General features: G+C 42.5%; 1 protein-coding gene across 3 annotated transcripts in view; it reads right to left on the bottom strand.

The window, feature by feature from the left end:
* ADAM12 (ADAM metallopeptidase domain 12) overlaps nt 1-4,922 on the bottom strand; it is a 395,681-nt gene extending 390,759 nt beyond the window's left edge. For all 3 annotated transcript variants that reach the window (XM_069980036.1, XM_069980034.1, XM_069980035.1), the window contains exon 1: nt 4,727-4,922. In XM_069980036.1, the coding sequence (XP_069836137.1) occupies nt 4,727-4,811 (85 nt within the window). In that variant the 5' untranslated portion in view covers nt 4,812-4,922. The remainder of the gene's footprint in view (nt 1-4,726) is intronic.
* Between the last annotated feature and the right edge of the window lie 10,221 nt (nt 4,923-15,143).

A 15,143-nucleotide genomic window follows, 5' to 3' on the forward strand; every position in this document is an offset into this window, starting at 1 on the left:
TTCTAAATGAACCGCGTGATGTTATACGAGGCGTAGTAATAAATATATCATAATGTAACACGGGTATATACCTCAGTCAGGAAGATCAATTAAAGGGGTAGATCACAAAAAAAAAAAAAAATCTTTCAAATCAAATGGTTCCAGAAAATGACAGAGATTTGTAATTGACTTCTATTAAAAAATTTCAAGTCTTCCAGTACTTATCAGCTACTTTATGCCCTGCATGAAATGGTGTATTCTCTCCAGTCTGGAAAGCAGGAAAAGTTTTGCTACTGCTACTGACAGTTCCTGACATGGTGGCAGCAGAGAACACTGTGTCAGACTGAAAACAATACTTCACTTCCTACAACACATACAGCAGCTGATCAGTACTGGAAGACTTGAGATTTTTAAATCAATATAACTTTCTGAAACCAGCTAATTTGGAAAGAATATGCCACTTCCTTCAGGTTTTCTATGGGGATTTGCTCCTGCTCTGGACAGTTCCTGACATGGACAGAGGTGGCAGCAGAGAGCACGGTGTCAGACTGGAAAGAATACACCACTTCTTGCAAGGCATACAGCAGATAATAAGTACTGGTCGGCTTGCGTTTTTAAATGAAAACTCTGTATAACTTAGATGGTTTATTGGCATGTGGTATTATTCGTATTCTTCCTCATCCTCTATCATCCTCATAGATTTCTGCTTGCTGTCAGTGAATGGGAACATTCTTGATCACAGGTTCAGAAGTTCAAAACCTGCAGATATAACATACTTCCCACAGCTGGTGGTGTGTAACAATTGTATTCAGTCTAGGAAATGATCGATGAGATAAACCAAACAATGAGGACTCCAGACTGATGCTTTCTCACTGCACTGATACATTGTAACAAGGAGAGAGGATCTGTTCAATCTGCAGAGTATTCCGGACTGAAGAACTGTGACAAATTCTCAGCTGTCAGAAGAATTAGAGCTGTACAAGGTTTACGTCTCAGAATGTTAAAGGGGTAGTTCACCAGAAATCTTGAGTTTTCCAGTACTTATCGGCTGCTGTATGTCCTGCAGGAAGTGGTGTATTCTTTCCAGTGCTGCCACCTCTGTCCATGTCAGGAACTGTCCAGAGCAGGAGCAGTTTTCTATGGGAATTAGCACCTGCTCTGGACTGCTCAGTTCCTGATATGGACAGAGGTGGCAGCAGAGAGCACTGTGTCAGACTGAAGAGAATACACCACTTTCTGCAGGACATACAGCAGCTGATAAGTACTGGATAACTCAAGATTTTTGAATAGAAGCAAATTTCAAATCTCAGGCACTTTCTGGCACCAGTTGACTTAAAAGTAAAAAAAAATCTTAGTGAACAATCCCTTTAATGTTTCCATTCACTGACAGCAAGCAGAGAGCAAGTGAATTCTAAGCAATAATTTCATTTTCATAAAGGCATAAAATAAATAAATATTGATTGTAAAACTTATTCAATATAAACAGTATTTACAAATATGGCAGAACGCTAACCAGCTGATATAGCAGAGTTGAGTATGTTATTGTGATTTGCTTCTCTCCTCAGATTGTGAGTACAGATTGTAATACAAGTAAGCTCTATACTGGATCTGTAATACCACACACAACCTGAGTACATGAATGGCGCTGTTTCTATAATCCTGAATAAACCCTTTCAGAAGATCATTTCCTTATTCAGACCAGATTTTCACTTCCACCATGTATGTTATCTATAATCTTTAAGAAGACCACCCCCCTTATTCACACTAGATTATTACTTCCACCCTATACACTGTCTATAGATGAGAAGACCACCCCCTAATTCACACTAGATTTCCCCTTCCACTCTATATACTGCCTATAGATGAGAAGACCACCCTCTTATCCAGGCTAGATTTGCCCTTCCACTCTATATACTGTCTATATGTGAAAAGACCACCCTCTTATCCAGGTTAGATTTGCCCTTCCACTCTATATACTGCCTATAGATGAGAAGACCACCCTCTTATCCAGGCTAGATTTGCCCTTCCACTCTATATACTGTCTATATGTGAAAAGAGCCACCACCTTATCCCTACAAAATTTCCCCTTCCATCATATACACTATAGGTAAGAAGACCACCCACTTATTCACGCTAGATTTCCCTTTCCACTTTATACACTGTCTATAGGTGAGAAGACCACCCACTTATTCACGCTAGATTTCCCCTTCCACTTTATACACTGTCTATAGGTAAGAAGACCACCCACTTATTCACGCTAGATTTCCCCTTCCACTTTATACACTGTCTATAGGTGAGAAGACCACCCACTTACCCACACTAGATTGTCACTTCCATCCTATATACTGTCTATAGTCTTTAAGAAGACCACCCACTTACCCACACTAAATTTCCCCTTCCATCATATACACTGTCTATAGGTGAGAAGATCACCCCCTACCCACAAGATTATAATTTCCACCCTATATACTGTCTATAGTTTTTAAGAAGACAACCCTTATTCACACTGGCTGAAATAAGTACTTCGTACGGGACCGCATGGAAATCCACGGCCGTGAGTTCGAACATTTCCGTCCTCAAACAATGGTCGTGTTCATTTTTCACGGCGCCGTATACGATCTGGCCGTAAACTCATACGTAGTGTGCACTGTGCGGGCGTATATCGTATACTTTCAAGCGAACGCATCAAACTCAAAACTACGTGCGTATATTCACGGTTCGCACTACGGACGGAAACGTATGCAGTGTGAACCTAGCCTATAGGTGAGAAGACCACCGCCTAATATACACTAGATTATCATTCCCACCTATATACTGTCTATAGGAGAGAAGACCACCCCCTTACCCACACTAGATTATCATTCCCACCTATATACTGTCTATAGGAGAGAAGACCACCCCCTAATATACACTAGATTATCATTCCCACCTATATACTGTCTATAGGAGAGAAGACCACCCCCTAATATACACTAGATTACCATTCCCACCTATATACTGTCTATAGGTGAGAAGACCACCCCCTAATATACACTAGATTATCATTCCCACCTATATACTGTCTATAGGTGAGAAGACCACCCCCTAATATACACTAGATTATCATTCCCACCTATATACTGTCTATAGTCTGTGAGAAGACCACCCCCTAATATACACTAGATTATTATTCCCACCTATATACTGTCTATAGGAGAGAAGACCACCCCCTAATATACACTAGATTATCATTCCCACCTATATACTGTCTATAGGAGAGAAGACCACCCCCTAATATACACTAGATTATCATTCCCACCTATATACTGTCTATAGGAGAGAAGACCACCCCCTAATATACACTAGATTATCATTCCCACCTATATACTGTCTATAAGAGAGAAGACCACCCCCTAATATACACTAGATTACTATTCCCACCTATATACTGTCTATAGGAGAGAAGACCACCCCCTAATATACACTAGATTATCATTCCCACCTATATACTGTCTATAGGAGAGAAGACCACCCCCTAATATACACTAGATTATCATTCCCACCTATATACTGTCTATAGGTGAGAAGACCACCCCCTAATATACACTAGATTATCATTCCCACCTATATACTGTCTATAGGAAAGAAGACCACCCCCTAATATACACTAGATTATCATTCCCACCTATATACTGTCTATAGGAGAGAAGACCACCCCCTAATATACACTAGATTATCATTCCCACCTATATACTGTCTATAGGAGAGAAGACCACCCCCTAATATACACTAGATTATCATTCCCACCTATATACTGTCTATAGGAGAGAAGACCACCCCCTAATATACACTAGATTATCATTCCCACCTATATACTGTCTATAGTCTGTGAGAAGACCACCCCCTAATATACACTAGATTATCATTCCCACCTATATACTGTCTATAGGTGAGAAGACCACCCCCTTACCCACACTAGATTATTATTCCCACCTATATACTGTCTATAGGTGAGAAGACCACCCCCTAATATACACTAGATTATTATTCCCACCTATATACTGTCTATAGGAGAGAAGACCACCCCCTAATATACACTAGATTATCATTCCCACCTATATACTGTCTATAGGAGAGAAGACCACCCCCTAATATACACTAGATTATCATTCCCACCTATATACTGTCTATAGGAGAGAAGACCACCCCCTAATACACACTAGATTATTATTCCCACCTATATACTGTCTATAGGAGAGAAGACCACCCCCTAATATACACTAGATTATCATTCCCACCTATATACTGTCTATAGGAGAGAAGACCACCCCCTAATACACACTAGATTATTATTCCCACCTATATACTGTCTATAGGAGAGAAGACCACCCCCTAATATACACTAGATTATCATTCCCACCTATATACTGTCTATAGGTGAGAAGAGAACGTGTCATAGTGTATAGAGGTGTCACTGTCTGTACAGATTACACCATGGCTCCCATGTACCACACGACACACTCCTCTCTGCTACATCTGTGTCAGACTCCTCTGCCCCCGGCGGCTCCACAGACTTCTCAGCCAGTTGTATCTGAATGAATCAGACCAGTCTCCCGCCGTCTCCCGGCTTCTACCCCACACAGCTGGTGGTGACAGGGCATGCTGGGACTTGTAGTCCCCCCAAGCTGCTGGAGAACACTCCAAGGATCATAGAGAACAACGAGCAGACAGCTTACAGGACAATGCGGAGAAGTTGCGGGGATCTTACCTCGGGCTGTGGAGGAGAGCAGGAGGCAGCTGAGCGCCGTGAGGAGCAGTGTGCGCCGTGTGTGCGCCCCGAGCCCCTGCGACATTTTCTCCTGTCTGCGCCTTTCATCAGCCGGCTGCGGAGCTCAGCACCATAGTCTCCGCTCCCAGGGACTGCTGGCGCTCAGGACGGGAGAGGTCCTGCTAACCCCTCCTGCTGCCGCCGGGGATGAGCAGCTCAAAAAGTTTCTCTGCTTTCAAACTTTTTTTTTTTTCACTTGGCGCATGGGGGGGGGGGGGATGTGGTGACCGTTACTATAACGTGTGAGCGGCCTCCGGGGTCATACCGGAGAGGGACGGCCGCTCCTGCCAACACTACAATGGAACAAATGACTGTCCTAGAAGCCTGCCAGTGTGTACTGGGCCCAGGCGCTAGGGGGCGCTATGCTGGGGGGCAGTGCCAACCGCCTGCAGATGGCATCACTTACATGTACTCTGCAACTGGGGGCAAAACTACAACTCCCATCATGCTCTGGGAGCCATACACTATACAAGTGTTCTATAACTACAACTCCCACCATGCTCTGACAGCCATACACTATACAAGTGTTCTATAACTACAACTCCCACCATGCTCTGACAGCCATACACTATACAAGTGTTCTATAACTACAACTCCCACCATGCTCTGACAGCCATACACTATACAAGTGTTCTATAACTACAACTCCCACCATGCTCTGACAGCCATACTCTATACAAGTGTTCTATAACTACAACTCCCATCATGCTCTGACAGCCATACACTATACAAGTGTTCTATAACTACAACTCCCATCATGCTCTGACAGCCATACACTATACAAGTGTTCTATAACTACAACTCCCATCATGCTCTGACAGCCATGCACTATACAAGTGTTCTATAACTACAACTTCCACCATGCCCTGACAGCCATACACTATACAAGTGTTCTATAACTACAACTCCCATCATGCTCTGACAGCCATACACTATACAAGTGTTCTATAACTACAACTCCCATCATGCCCTGGGAGCCATACTCTATACCAGTGTTCTATAACTACAACTCCTATCATGCCCTGACAGCCATACACTATACAAGTGTTCTATAACTACAACTCCCACCATGCCCTGACAGCCATACACTATACAAGTGTTCTATAACTACAACTCCTATCATGCCCTGACAGCCATACACTATACAAGTGTTCTATAACTACAACTCCCACCATGCTCTGACAGCCATACACTATACAAGTGTTCTATAACTACAACTCCCATCATGCCCTGGGAGCCATACTCTATACCAGTGTTCTATAACTACAACTCCCACCATGCTCTGACGGCCATACTCTATACCAGTGTTCTATAATTACAACTCCCACCATGCTCTGACAGCCATACACTATACAAGTGTTCTATAACTACAACTCCCATCATGCTCTGACAGCCATACACTATACAAGTGTTCTATAACTACAACTCCCATCATGCCCTGACAGACATACACTATACAAGTGTTCTATAACTACAACTTCCATCATGCCCTGACAGCCATACTCTATACCAGTGTTCTATAACTACAACTCCCACCATGCTCTGACGGCCATACTCTGTACCAGTGTTCTGTAACTTGTACCACTCTTGTGGTTGCAGAAACTACAACTCCCATCATGCCCCGACGGCCATACTTTATTCCAGTGTTCTATAACTACAACTCCCATCATGCCCTGACAGCCATACACCAGTGCTATGTGCCACTCCATTGGTTTCAAAACTACAACTCCCATCATACAATAGTATACTGTTATACAGCTAGTAATAGTTATATCCACAATTTTACAAAAGTTCTTTTTAGGACTAGAAAGAAGAAAAAAAGATGTCTGCCATCCAGTCTCACGAATCTGTGCGCACGGACAATTTTACAGCCCATTGCTTTCTATGGGGCTATTCAGATGTTCCGTGATTTCACGGATCCGTGATCCGTTCCGTTAAAAAATAGGACATGTCATTACTCGGAACGGATGCACGGAAAGGATTCCCCATAGAAATCAATGAGATCCGCGTTTTTCACGGATGTACACGGATGTGATGTAATCAATGTCATTTAAAATGCTGTAAGACAGATCCGTGAAAAAAACGGACACGGATACAAAACGGACTGTTTTGCACGGATCACGGAGGTAGCTGCCGGACCACAATCACGGACCGGGAAAATCACTGAACGTGTGAATGCAGCCTAACCAGTGTCATAGTGCGACAGTCTAGTGGTGTATATAGTGAGTATATGCCGCTGTATACTCTGCTACTTTTGCTAAAAGATGGAAACAGTTTTTTCCCAGTGTTATTATCCATTTATGTAAAACAAACCCGAAAATGCATCTGCTTTCAGTATATTACCAGTATTACCAGTGTAACCAGTGTCATAGTGCGACAGTCTGGTGGTGCTCACTGAGTATACAGTATTGTGTCCACAGATCCCCCAAGCGTTCACCTTCCACTGTCTCAGGGTAGTGAGGAGAGGGGGACAAGGAAGTGACTGGTCCAACTGGGGAGCTGACTGGACCCAGCAAACTGTGCAGATCAGCAGGGGATCAGCATGTGAATGAGCCCCCCCCCCCCCCCCTTATTGTGTATGGGATTCCCTCTTTCCTTCTCTTGCCAGCCCTTGCACTTGGTGCATTGGCTTGATGACACTATGAGTCCATCCTCCAAAACTTAAACAGAATGGGTCTGACCATGTCACTCACGCGAAATGGCCGATACCGGTGGGTGTAGGCTGAATTTTCCCCCGTCTACAGTATCATGGTTGTTAGAGATGAAGGAAACTAAGGTGAGAGATGGGCCAGCTTTTAAAGGGGTACTCCACTCAAGCATAACTTTTCATATGTTCCTCCCCATGGTGAGACTAACAATTCCTTCCATACTTGTTATTATGTATTCATTCTCCTTCCCCCAGTTCTCAGCTGCTGCTTTCTGCTGAAGACACAAAATCTGTGTGTGACCTGTTCTCTCCGTCTCCCCTTCATCCCCCTCCCTTCTGAGACGGCTCATATAAAAGAGTCCCTTACAGACTGTTTCTGCAACTTCGCAGCTTCTTTGTAATGCCGGGAGGATTTATCTATGGTCAAGTTGCTGATGAACCCTTTTGGCGTTACAATGAAGCTACAACAATGTTACAGATAAAGCCAGTCAGGGACTTGTTTACATCAGCTGTCTCAGAAGGGAGGGGGAGAGAGAGAAAAGCTCACACAGATTTTTGTGTCTTCAGCAGAAAGCAGCAGCTCAGAACTGGGGGAAGGAGACTGAATAGATACTAACAAGTATGGAAGGAATTGTTAGTCTCATCATGGGCAGCAACATATCAAAAGTTATGTTTGAGTGGAATACCCCTTTAAGGGTTTCTCTACAAGTAACCATTGACTTTAATGGGGTTCGTTACTTATATCGAGCACTCGAGAAGTGGAGAATACTCGATTCGAGTAACGAGCATTCAAACATTTTAGTTTGTGCTCATCTCTAACGCTTTGTATTCGCTGCTAAAACCTCCTGACCTCACGTCATAGTATCACAGTACAGGCCTGCTGTATATGTACGCCATCCATCAATAAAGCCCAGTCGGCCAAGTTGTACATGGTATGTGTCGCTAAGGGGTTAAATTATGTGCGTATTCAGAAACAACCTATGAGTTTCAATGATAAGCTCCCATTGAAGTCTATTGATTGGTGTTGCGTCCATAACTCCTCAGTATTTTCATCTATTTTGCATCAGTTTATTAAAGTGTAATTCAATTTCCTGTCTAGTATTTACAGTAGAGAAATATCGATGCAATACTGATGGCGTTTCATACATAATACATCTTATTGCTGACGTACAGTATACCCAGGCCAAATACTCAGCATACCCTTAAAGGGGTTTTCCAGCAAAATGTACTGGTGTGCTATCCGCAGTAACTATTCCAGTGATTAACTCATTAGTAAACGTTGTCCTTTTAAAGCAGTAGTTCACAAATCTTTTAAATCAACTGTTGCCAGAACGTGCCAGAGATTTGTAATTTATTTCTATTAAAAAAAAAAAAAAAAAAAAAAAAAGTCTTCCAGTACTTATCACCTGCTGCATGTCCTGCAGGAAGTGGTATTCCTTCCAGTCTGGAGAGCAGGAGAGGTTTTCTGTGGGGATTTGCTGCTGCTCTGGACAGTTCCTGACATGGACAAAGGTGGCAGCAGAGAGCACTGTGTCAGACTGGAAAGAATAGACCACTTCCTGCAGGACATACAGCAGCTGATAAGTACTGGAAGACTTGAGATTATTTTTTTTTAGGAAGTAAATTAGAAATCACTGGCACTTGCTGGGACCAGTTGATTTTGGGAAAAAAATAATAATTGTTAACTACCCCTTTAATTCACACAGTTTTAATGCTTAGTGTTTGCTACAATGTATCCAGCCTCTGTGTGTTTTTTTTTTTTTTTTTTTTTTTAAGTGTCCAAATCATAATTCCTGTGCCATACAAATTGGAATCCCCTCTGAGGATAGATGAAGGTTATGGTGCGTTTACACAGACAGATTTATCTGACAGATCTTTGAAGCCAAAACCAGGAACAGACTATAAACAGAGAACAGGTCATAAAGGAAAGACTGAGATTTCTCCTCTTTTCAAATCAATTCTGGCTTTGGCTTCCAAAATCTGTCAGAGAAATTTTTCTGTGTAAACGCACCCTTAGAGTTTAGCATGTCAGTTTAGACTAGCGGAGGACCACCAGAATATTCCAGGAGACGACTGACTGACCACCGTTATTTGGCACTCAAAACAGCGTTGGTTGTTTTAAATGAAAAATTGCATTGAAGTCTATGGACAACAGCCGGAAATAAATGACATGAACATTATTTAGACGGCCGTAGCCAAACAATGGCCGTTGTTCTATCCATTGTGTGAAACAATGTCCAATGTTTCCATTGGCTTCAATGCAAATGATTGCATTATGGAAAGAACGGCTGTTATTTTCATAAAAAGTACAGTGTGTGAACGTAGCCATAAGAAGTTACTAAATTATTAACCCTTCGCACCTCACTTTTTATTAGGTAGTGACCCCCATCTGCACATCTTAATCCAATTAGGCAGATTGGAATAATTTAGGGAGAATAGGGAAAATGTGATAATAGCGATGTCCGTGCAGACCTTGCTAAACCATTATCATAATCGGCTCAGTAAATGAGCACCAATCTAGCAGATCAGCGCTAGTTTGCATTATTGATTGGCCCTTCATCCGCCTGTCTAATGGCGCGTTTACACAGAGAGATTTATCTGAGAGATCTTTGAAGCCAAAGCCAGGAAGAGACTATAAACAGGGAACAGATTATAAAGGAAAGACTGAGATTTCTCCTCTTTTCAAATCCATTCCTGGCTTTGGCTTCAAAAATCTGTCAGATAAATTTGTTTGTGTAAATGCACCCTAATATGACCCTAAGATTCTGAAGAGACAAGTCCTGGTTGGAAAAAATCAACATAACGTGGCTTTCAATTGGTTGTAGTGATCACAATGGGGAAAACCACCATGGTTTAGGCCTTATTCACACATTCAGTAAAGTTGTTCGTTTTTCCGGATCAGTAATCACGGTTCAACTTAGAGCACATTGATTTCTATTGGGTTATTCACACAGTCCGTGTTATTTTTGACCCGTAATCCGTTCCGTAAAAAAAAGGACATGCTCTAGTGCGGATTGTGATTGCAGCACAGATTACCAATAGAAGTCTATGGGATCCGTGTTTTTCACGGACGTCATCAAATATATGTAAACTAGTACTATTCACATTTTACAGAAACGGATACAAATACGGATGAATTTATACGGACCACGGAATAAAAATAGCGGGAGGTTTTGCGGTCCAGAAAAATTACTGAACGTGTGATTGAGGCCTTACTGTGTGTCATCACTATAGCCAGGACACTCCTTCAATTATAGAATATTTTATTGTTATACAATTATGACTGGCAATGCCATTTAGTTCCTTAGGGTGCGTTCACACCTACAGGATCCGCAGCAGATTTGATGGTGCAGATTTGATGCTGTGTTCAGTTATTTAAATGAGATCTGCTGCGGGTCCGCAGCAGAAAATCAGCTGCGGATACGGTAAGCGGGAACGTACCCTTATGGTGCGTTCACACCTACAGGATCTGCAGCTGATTTTCTGCAGCAGATTTCATTTAAATAACTGAACACAGCATCAAATCTGCTGCAGATCTGCTGCAGATCCTGTAGGTGTGAACGCACCATAAGGGTACGTTCCCGCTTACCGTATCCGCAGCTGATTTTCTGCTGCGGACCCGCAGCAGATCTCATTTAAATAACTGAACACAGCATCAAATCTGCTGCGGATCCTGTAGGTGTGAACGCACCCTAAGGAACTAAATCATTTTTACATCAATAGACAGGCACCAGGCCCAGGCACCGACCCAGCCTGAAGCACTGGCCCATCCACCCGCCCATCCCCAGTGGGATGTTCTGCCCTAGAATCAATGGAGCCATGTCACAGAGAGTAGGGGGTTTCGTCATATTGGGGGAGGACGGGCCCACCTCCAGTGCTTCAAGCCCGGCTGGTTCCCAGGAATAGACTGGCGCCGTGCTCGGGAATCGGGCCGAGGTTCATCCCTGCTCCGACGCCAGTCTATTAATGTAAAAATTTTAAACCAATATACCTGGTAATACATTCACTTTAAGTGTCTTCTGTAGCTGGGGTGGGGTCTGAAGTCTTGTCTTGTACATGGATACCCCTGACGTGACATGACACCTTTGACATTGGTCACTTGATGTTCAAGTTTACACTCCCAGCGCAATGGCCGATAGTGATCAGCAAGGGTTGGTTTTGTTTTACTATTAGTAACATGTCAGGGTAATGTTCCTGTGAGAGACCATATGCTTTATACAACGCTGCTGGCTCCTAACCAGCGCAGTTCAATGTGTCAGTAATACGTCGAGCGTTGCTTCTGTACTGGCCTTTCTCCTCCACAGCTGCCCTCGGTGGAGGCATTTCCATGGGAAAAGAGCCTGTGAATTAGGGCCCAGTGCCAGGAAGGAAGAACGATGGCTGCTATTACACAACGCTATCATTCCCATCTGGTCAATTACATTTCCGTCCCTTAAAAATGGACGTACTGTGGAAACCTTGGCTGTGTGGGATGAGATATGAAGGGTGACATTTTGTGGCTTGACGATGAACAGGAACTTCTCACAAATCCAAGTTCAGAGTTCTTATTTATTCTGCCACTTTTGTCGATAGTCTTGCTTGTTGTTTCAGCTTTTCGTATCTTCTAGCTCTTAAAGGGACACAGTAAAACTGCATAATAAGGCATAATGAAAGTCACATGGAAAAGTACACAACAAAAGATAAAGGAGGTTTCTGCTTTGGATAATCTCTGTTGTTTTTTTAAACAATCTCCCGCCTATAGGAAGTCCTAGTGTATAGACCTCCAGGAACCAACTTTAATGTTAAACCCAGGATTATGAAAGAGGGGAGAAGGGTTCTAAGCATGTGATGGAAATCCTATTTCTCTTGACATAACCATGGAACTTAAAGCGATTGTACCACTTGCCTACCTAAATTTCCTCTTTGTTACATGGGCGGCGCCGGCGAAAAGATCCTGGTGGAGGGGTCCATTTTTCAAATTGCCGCTCAGAGCACTATAGGCATTCCCAGCCCCACCAGCAGGGCCGTATTTACCACCCGTGGTCTGGTGCCTAGGGCAGCACCTTGCAGGGGGACAGCACCAGGGAGCAGGGGGACAGAAAAAAACTATTTTTTTTTTGTTTTTATTTTTTTCCCTCCTCTTGTTCAGACTTGCCAGTAAATCTGGTGTCTTTTCCAGGGAGGTGGGGGGTATGGTGGTATTGGTCAGGTCTATCAGAGTGTATTCCCACATTGTGTTTGTGTTAATAACGCAATGTGAGAACACAGAACTTTCTGTGCGCTCTTACCCACTGTGTCAGGGCCCTATTACACGGCCTGATATCCTGGGTAAGCAGCACCGTTCTGCTAGGGTTCGGCTGGTGGGGGCCCCTAAGTGGTGGAGGCCCTAGGGCACGTGCCCTAGGTGCCCTCCCTTTAATCCGGCCCTGGCCTAGTGGTTTATAATACACCCATACACAGAACTATTATTGAACTCATTGAGTTCTCCTGAGGGGCTGAAAGGTGGAAGCTTTTTGCACCAGAAGTTCCCATTTAAGGAGTTTTCTAGTGGAAAATATATATATTTTTTTGTTTTAATAAATTATTTCTTATTTTCTCCTCTTCTTCCTTTCATTGGCATTTTGTGCAAGAGGGAACAGCCCGCTCTGAGCTTCAAGAAACGGGAGAAGAGGATCGCAGCTGGGAAGCGGTGGGGGATCAGTGGAGGTGAGTCTGCAGATTTTCCAATTATTAGAGTGCAGGGAGACATATAGCACCATTTTACTTTTCACTAGGAAACCCCTTTAAATGTGTCCCTCCTACAGCGCCAACAAAGGAGAAATAAAGAATTACACCATTTTCAATTAAAATTAATGGACTGTTCATGTAATCTATGGACATGACAGGTCCTCAAGAGCAAGAGACACTCTTTACTTTGAAAAAAGTAGACCCCCTCTATTAACTCTATTTCTCTTTTTCGTCGCTCAGTAATTTCGCAACACCACACAAGGCATTAGCTGCCATCTTCCCCTATGAAAGAAGGCAGATATGGAAATATCAGATATGGCACTTATCAGCACCATATCTTTAACACATATGTATGTAGGCCTAGTTGTGTCATCCTCTGGTTGTAGTGCCTTTTGCTAAGCAACTACACAAGCAATTGCTCCTTGCCCAACAATATTAACCTTTTCGGTCACCTGTTAATTCACCACACCACACAATAGGCAGCCATCTTCCCCTGAGAAAGAAGGCGGAGGTGGAAATAGTGGCGGCACTTATTATCAGGCGCTACCAGACTGTTTCATACATACGTGTTGAGGCCTAGTGGTGTCACCCTCTGGTTGTGGTTCCTGTTGCTAGGCAACGGCATAAACAAGCGCTCCTTGCCCAGCGCAACACTTTAATTATTCCCTAATGACACATTTTAATGGGAAACTTAGGGTTTTATTGGATTTTCTCATTAGTTTTAATTATGGCTGGGATATGCAATAGTCATAGTAAGTTGAAGTACAGTAGTTGAAAGGTCTTCAGAGCATAGAGCTCCCAGTGTGATTTCACTATCATTGGGAACTAGGAACTAAGCATATTAATATAGTCTTGTAGTTAATGCCTGTGGGTGGGCTGCTTCAGTAAGTAAGTGCCCCCCTCTGTGGTGCTTCCAAGTATCTTAAAGCCACATAGACACACAATGCGTACGTGCCTCCCCATGCAGCGCTAATGTAATAAATGCTATATTTATCTCCTTTAACATCTGTAATAGGTAATAAGTATTTGCAGATGTTTTATAGATTTGGAGTTTCAAAGACTCTCAGGCGGGCGATTCTGAAGAATAACGAATATTACCTTCAAGTGCAAGTCCAGAGCTGGTAACTTCCGACCCTGCTGAAATGTTCATTTTCACAGATTCCAGACTTCTTCAGACACGCTTATCCTGTGAACGACTTTTTAGGTGGTACCAGTGTTATACACTTAGTTAGACCAAAAACAATATGTCAGGCTCCAAAGGCGAAAAAGATTGCAGAGTCAGGGCTCATGCACATTAGATTACAATACTGCCTTGTGCCATAGAGGTATATGAGGCCTCTGCTGTACCTCCATATGCTTTCAATTTAATATACAGCTATATGGAGGCATTATATTAAATCTATGTATGTATATTCCACACTTGAAGCTTGGAGAATAGAAGAATAACTAAATATATATAGTACTTATATACTGTACCTTCATATGCTTTCAATTTCATATAGAGCATATATAGAGATTATATGGAGGCATTATATTAAATCCATGTATTCATGTATGTGTATTACAGTCCTGAAGCTGGAAGAATAGAAGCATTACTGTATATATATATATATATATATATATATATATATATATATATATATATTCAAGAGTGGAATGGACATACATGTGGCATCCTATGGAGCTTGTACAGCAGCATATGGAGGCTGCGCAATTCCGCACTGACATTTGAATGAACTCTCATGGGGGAAGCTGCTCCGAGGTGGTGGCACTAAAGAGCTGTTTTGCATATACTTCTTTCTAGAATTCCTAGCAGAACATGAATGGCCTTCAAAAAAATATTACAGTAAATTGAATATATTTTTTTCTTTAATAAGTATAATTAAGTTCTATAAACTTGTAACATAAATTTATTAAATATTTTTGTTTGTTTTATTTTTACATTGAGTGGCAGCAGTAAGGGGTGACATGTCTCCTCTGCTGTCACCAAAGTGTCAGGAACTG

The sequence above is a fragment of the Dendropsophus ebraccatus genome, chromosome 8 (assembly GCF_027789765.1).
Source record: "Dendropsophus ebraccatus isolate aDenEbr1 chromosome 8, aDenEbr1.pat, whole genome shotgun sequence".
In the NCBI taxonomy this organism is placed as follows: domain Eukaryota; kingdom Metazoa; phylum Chordata; class Amphibia; order Anura; family Hylidae; genus Dendropsophus; species Dendropsophus ebraccatus.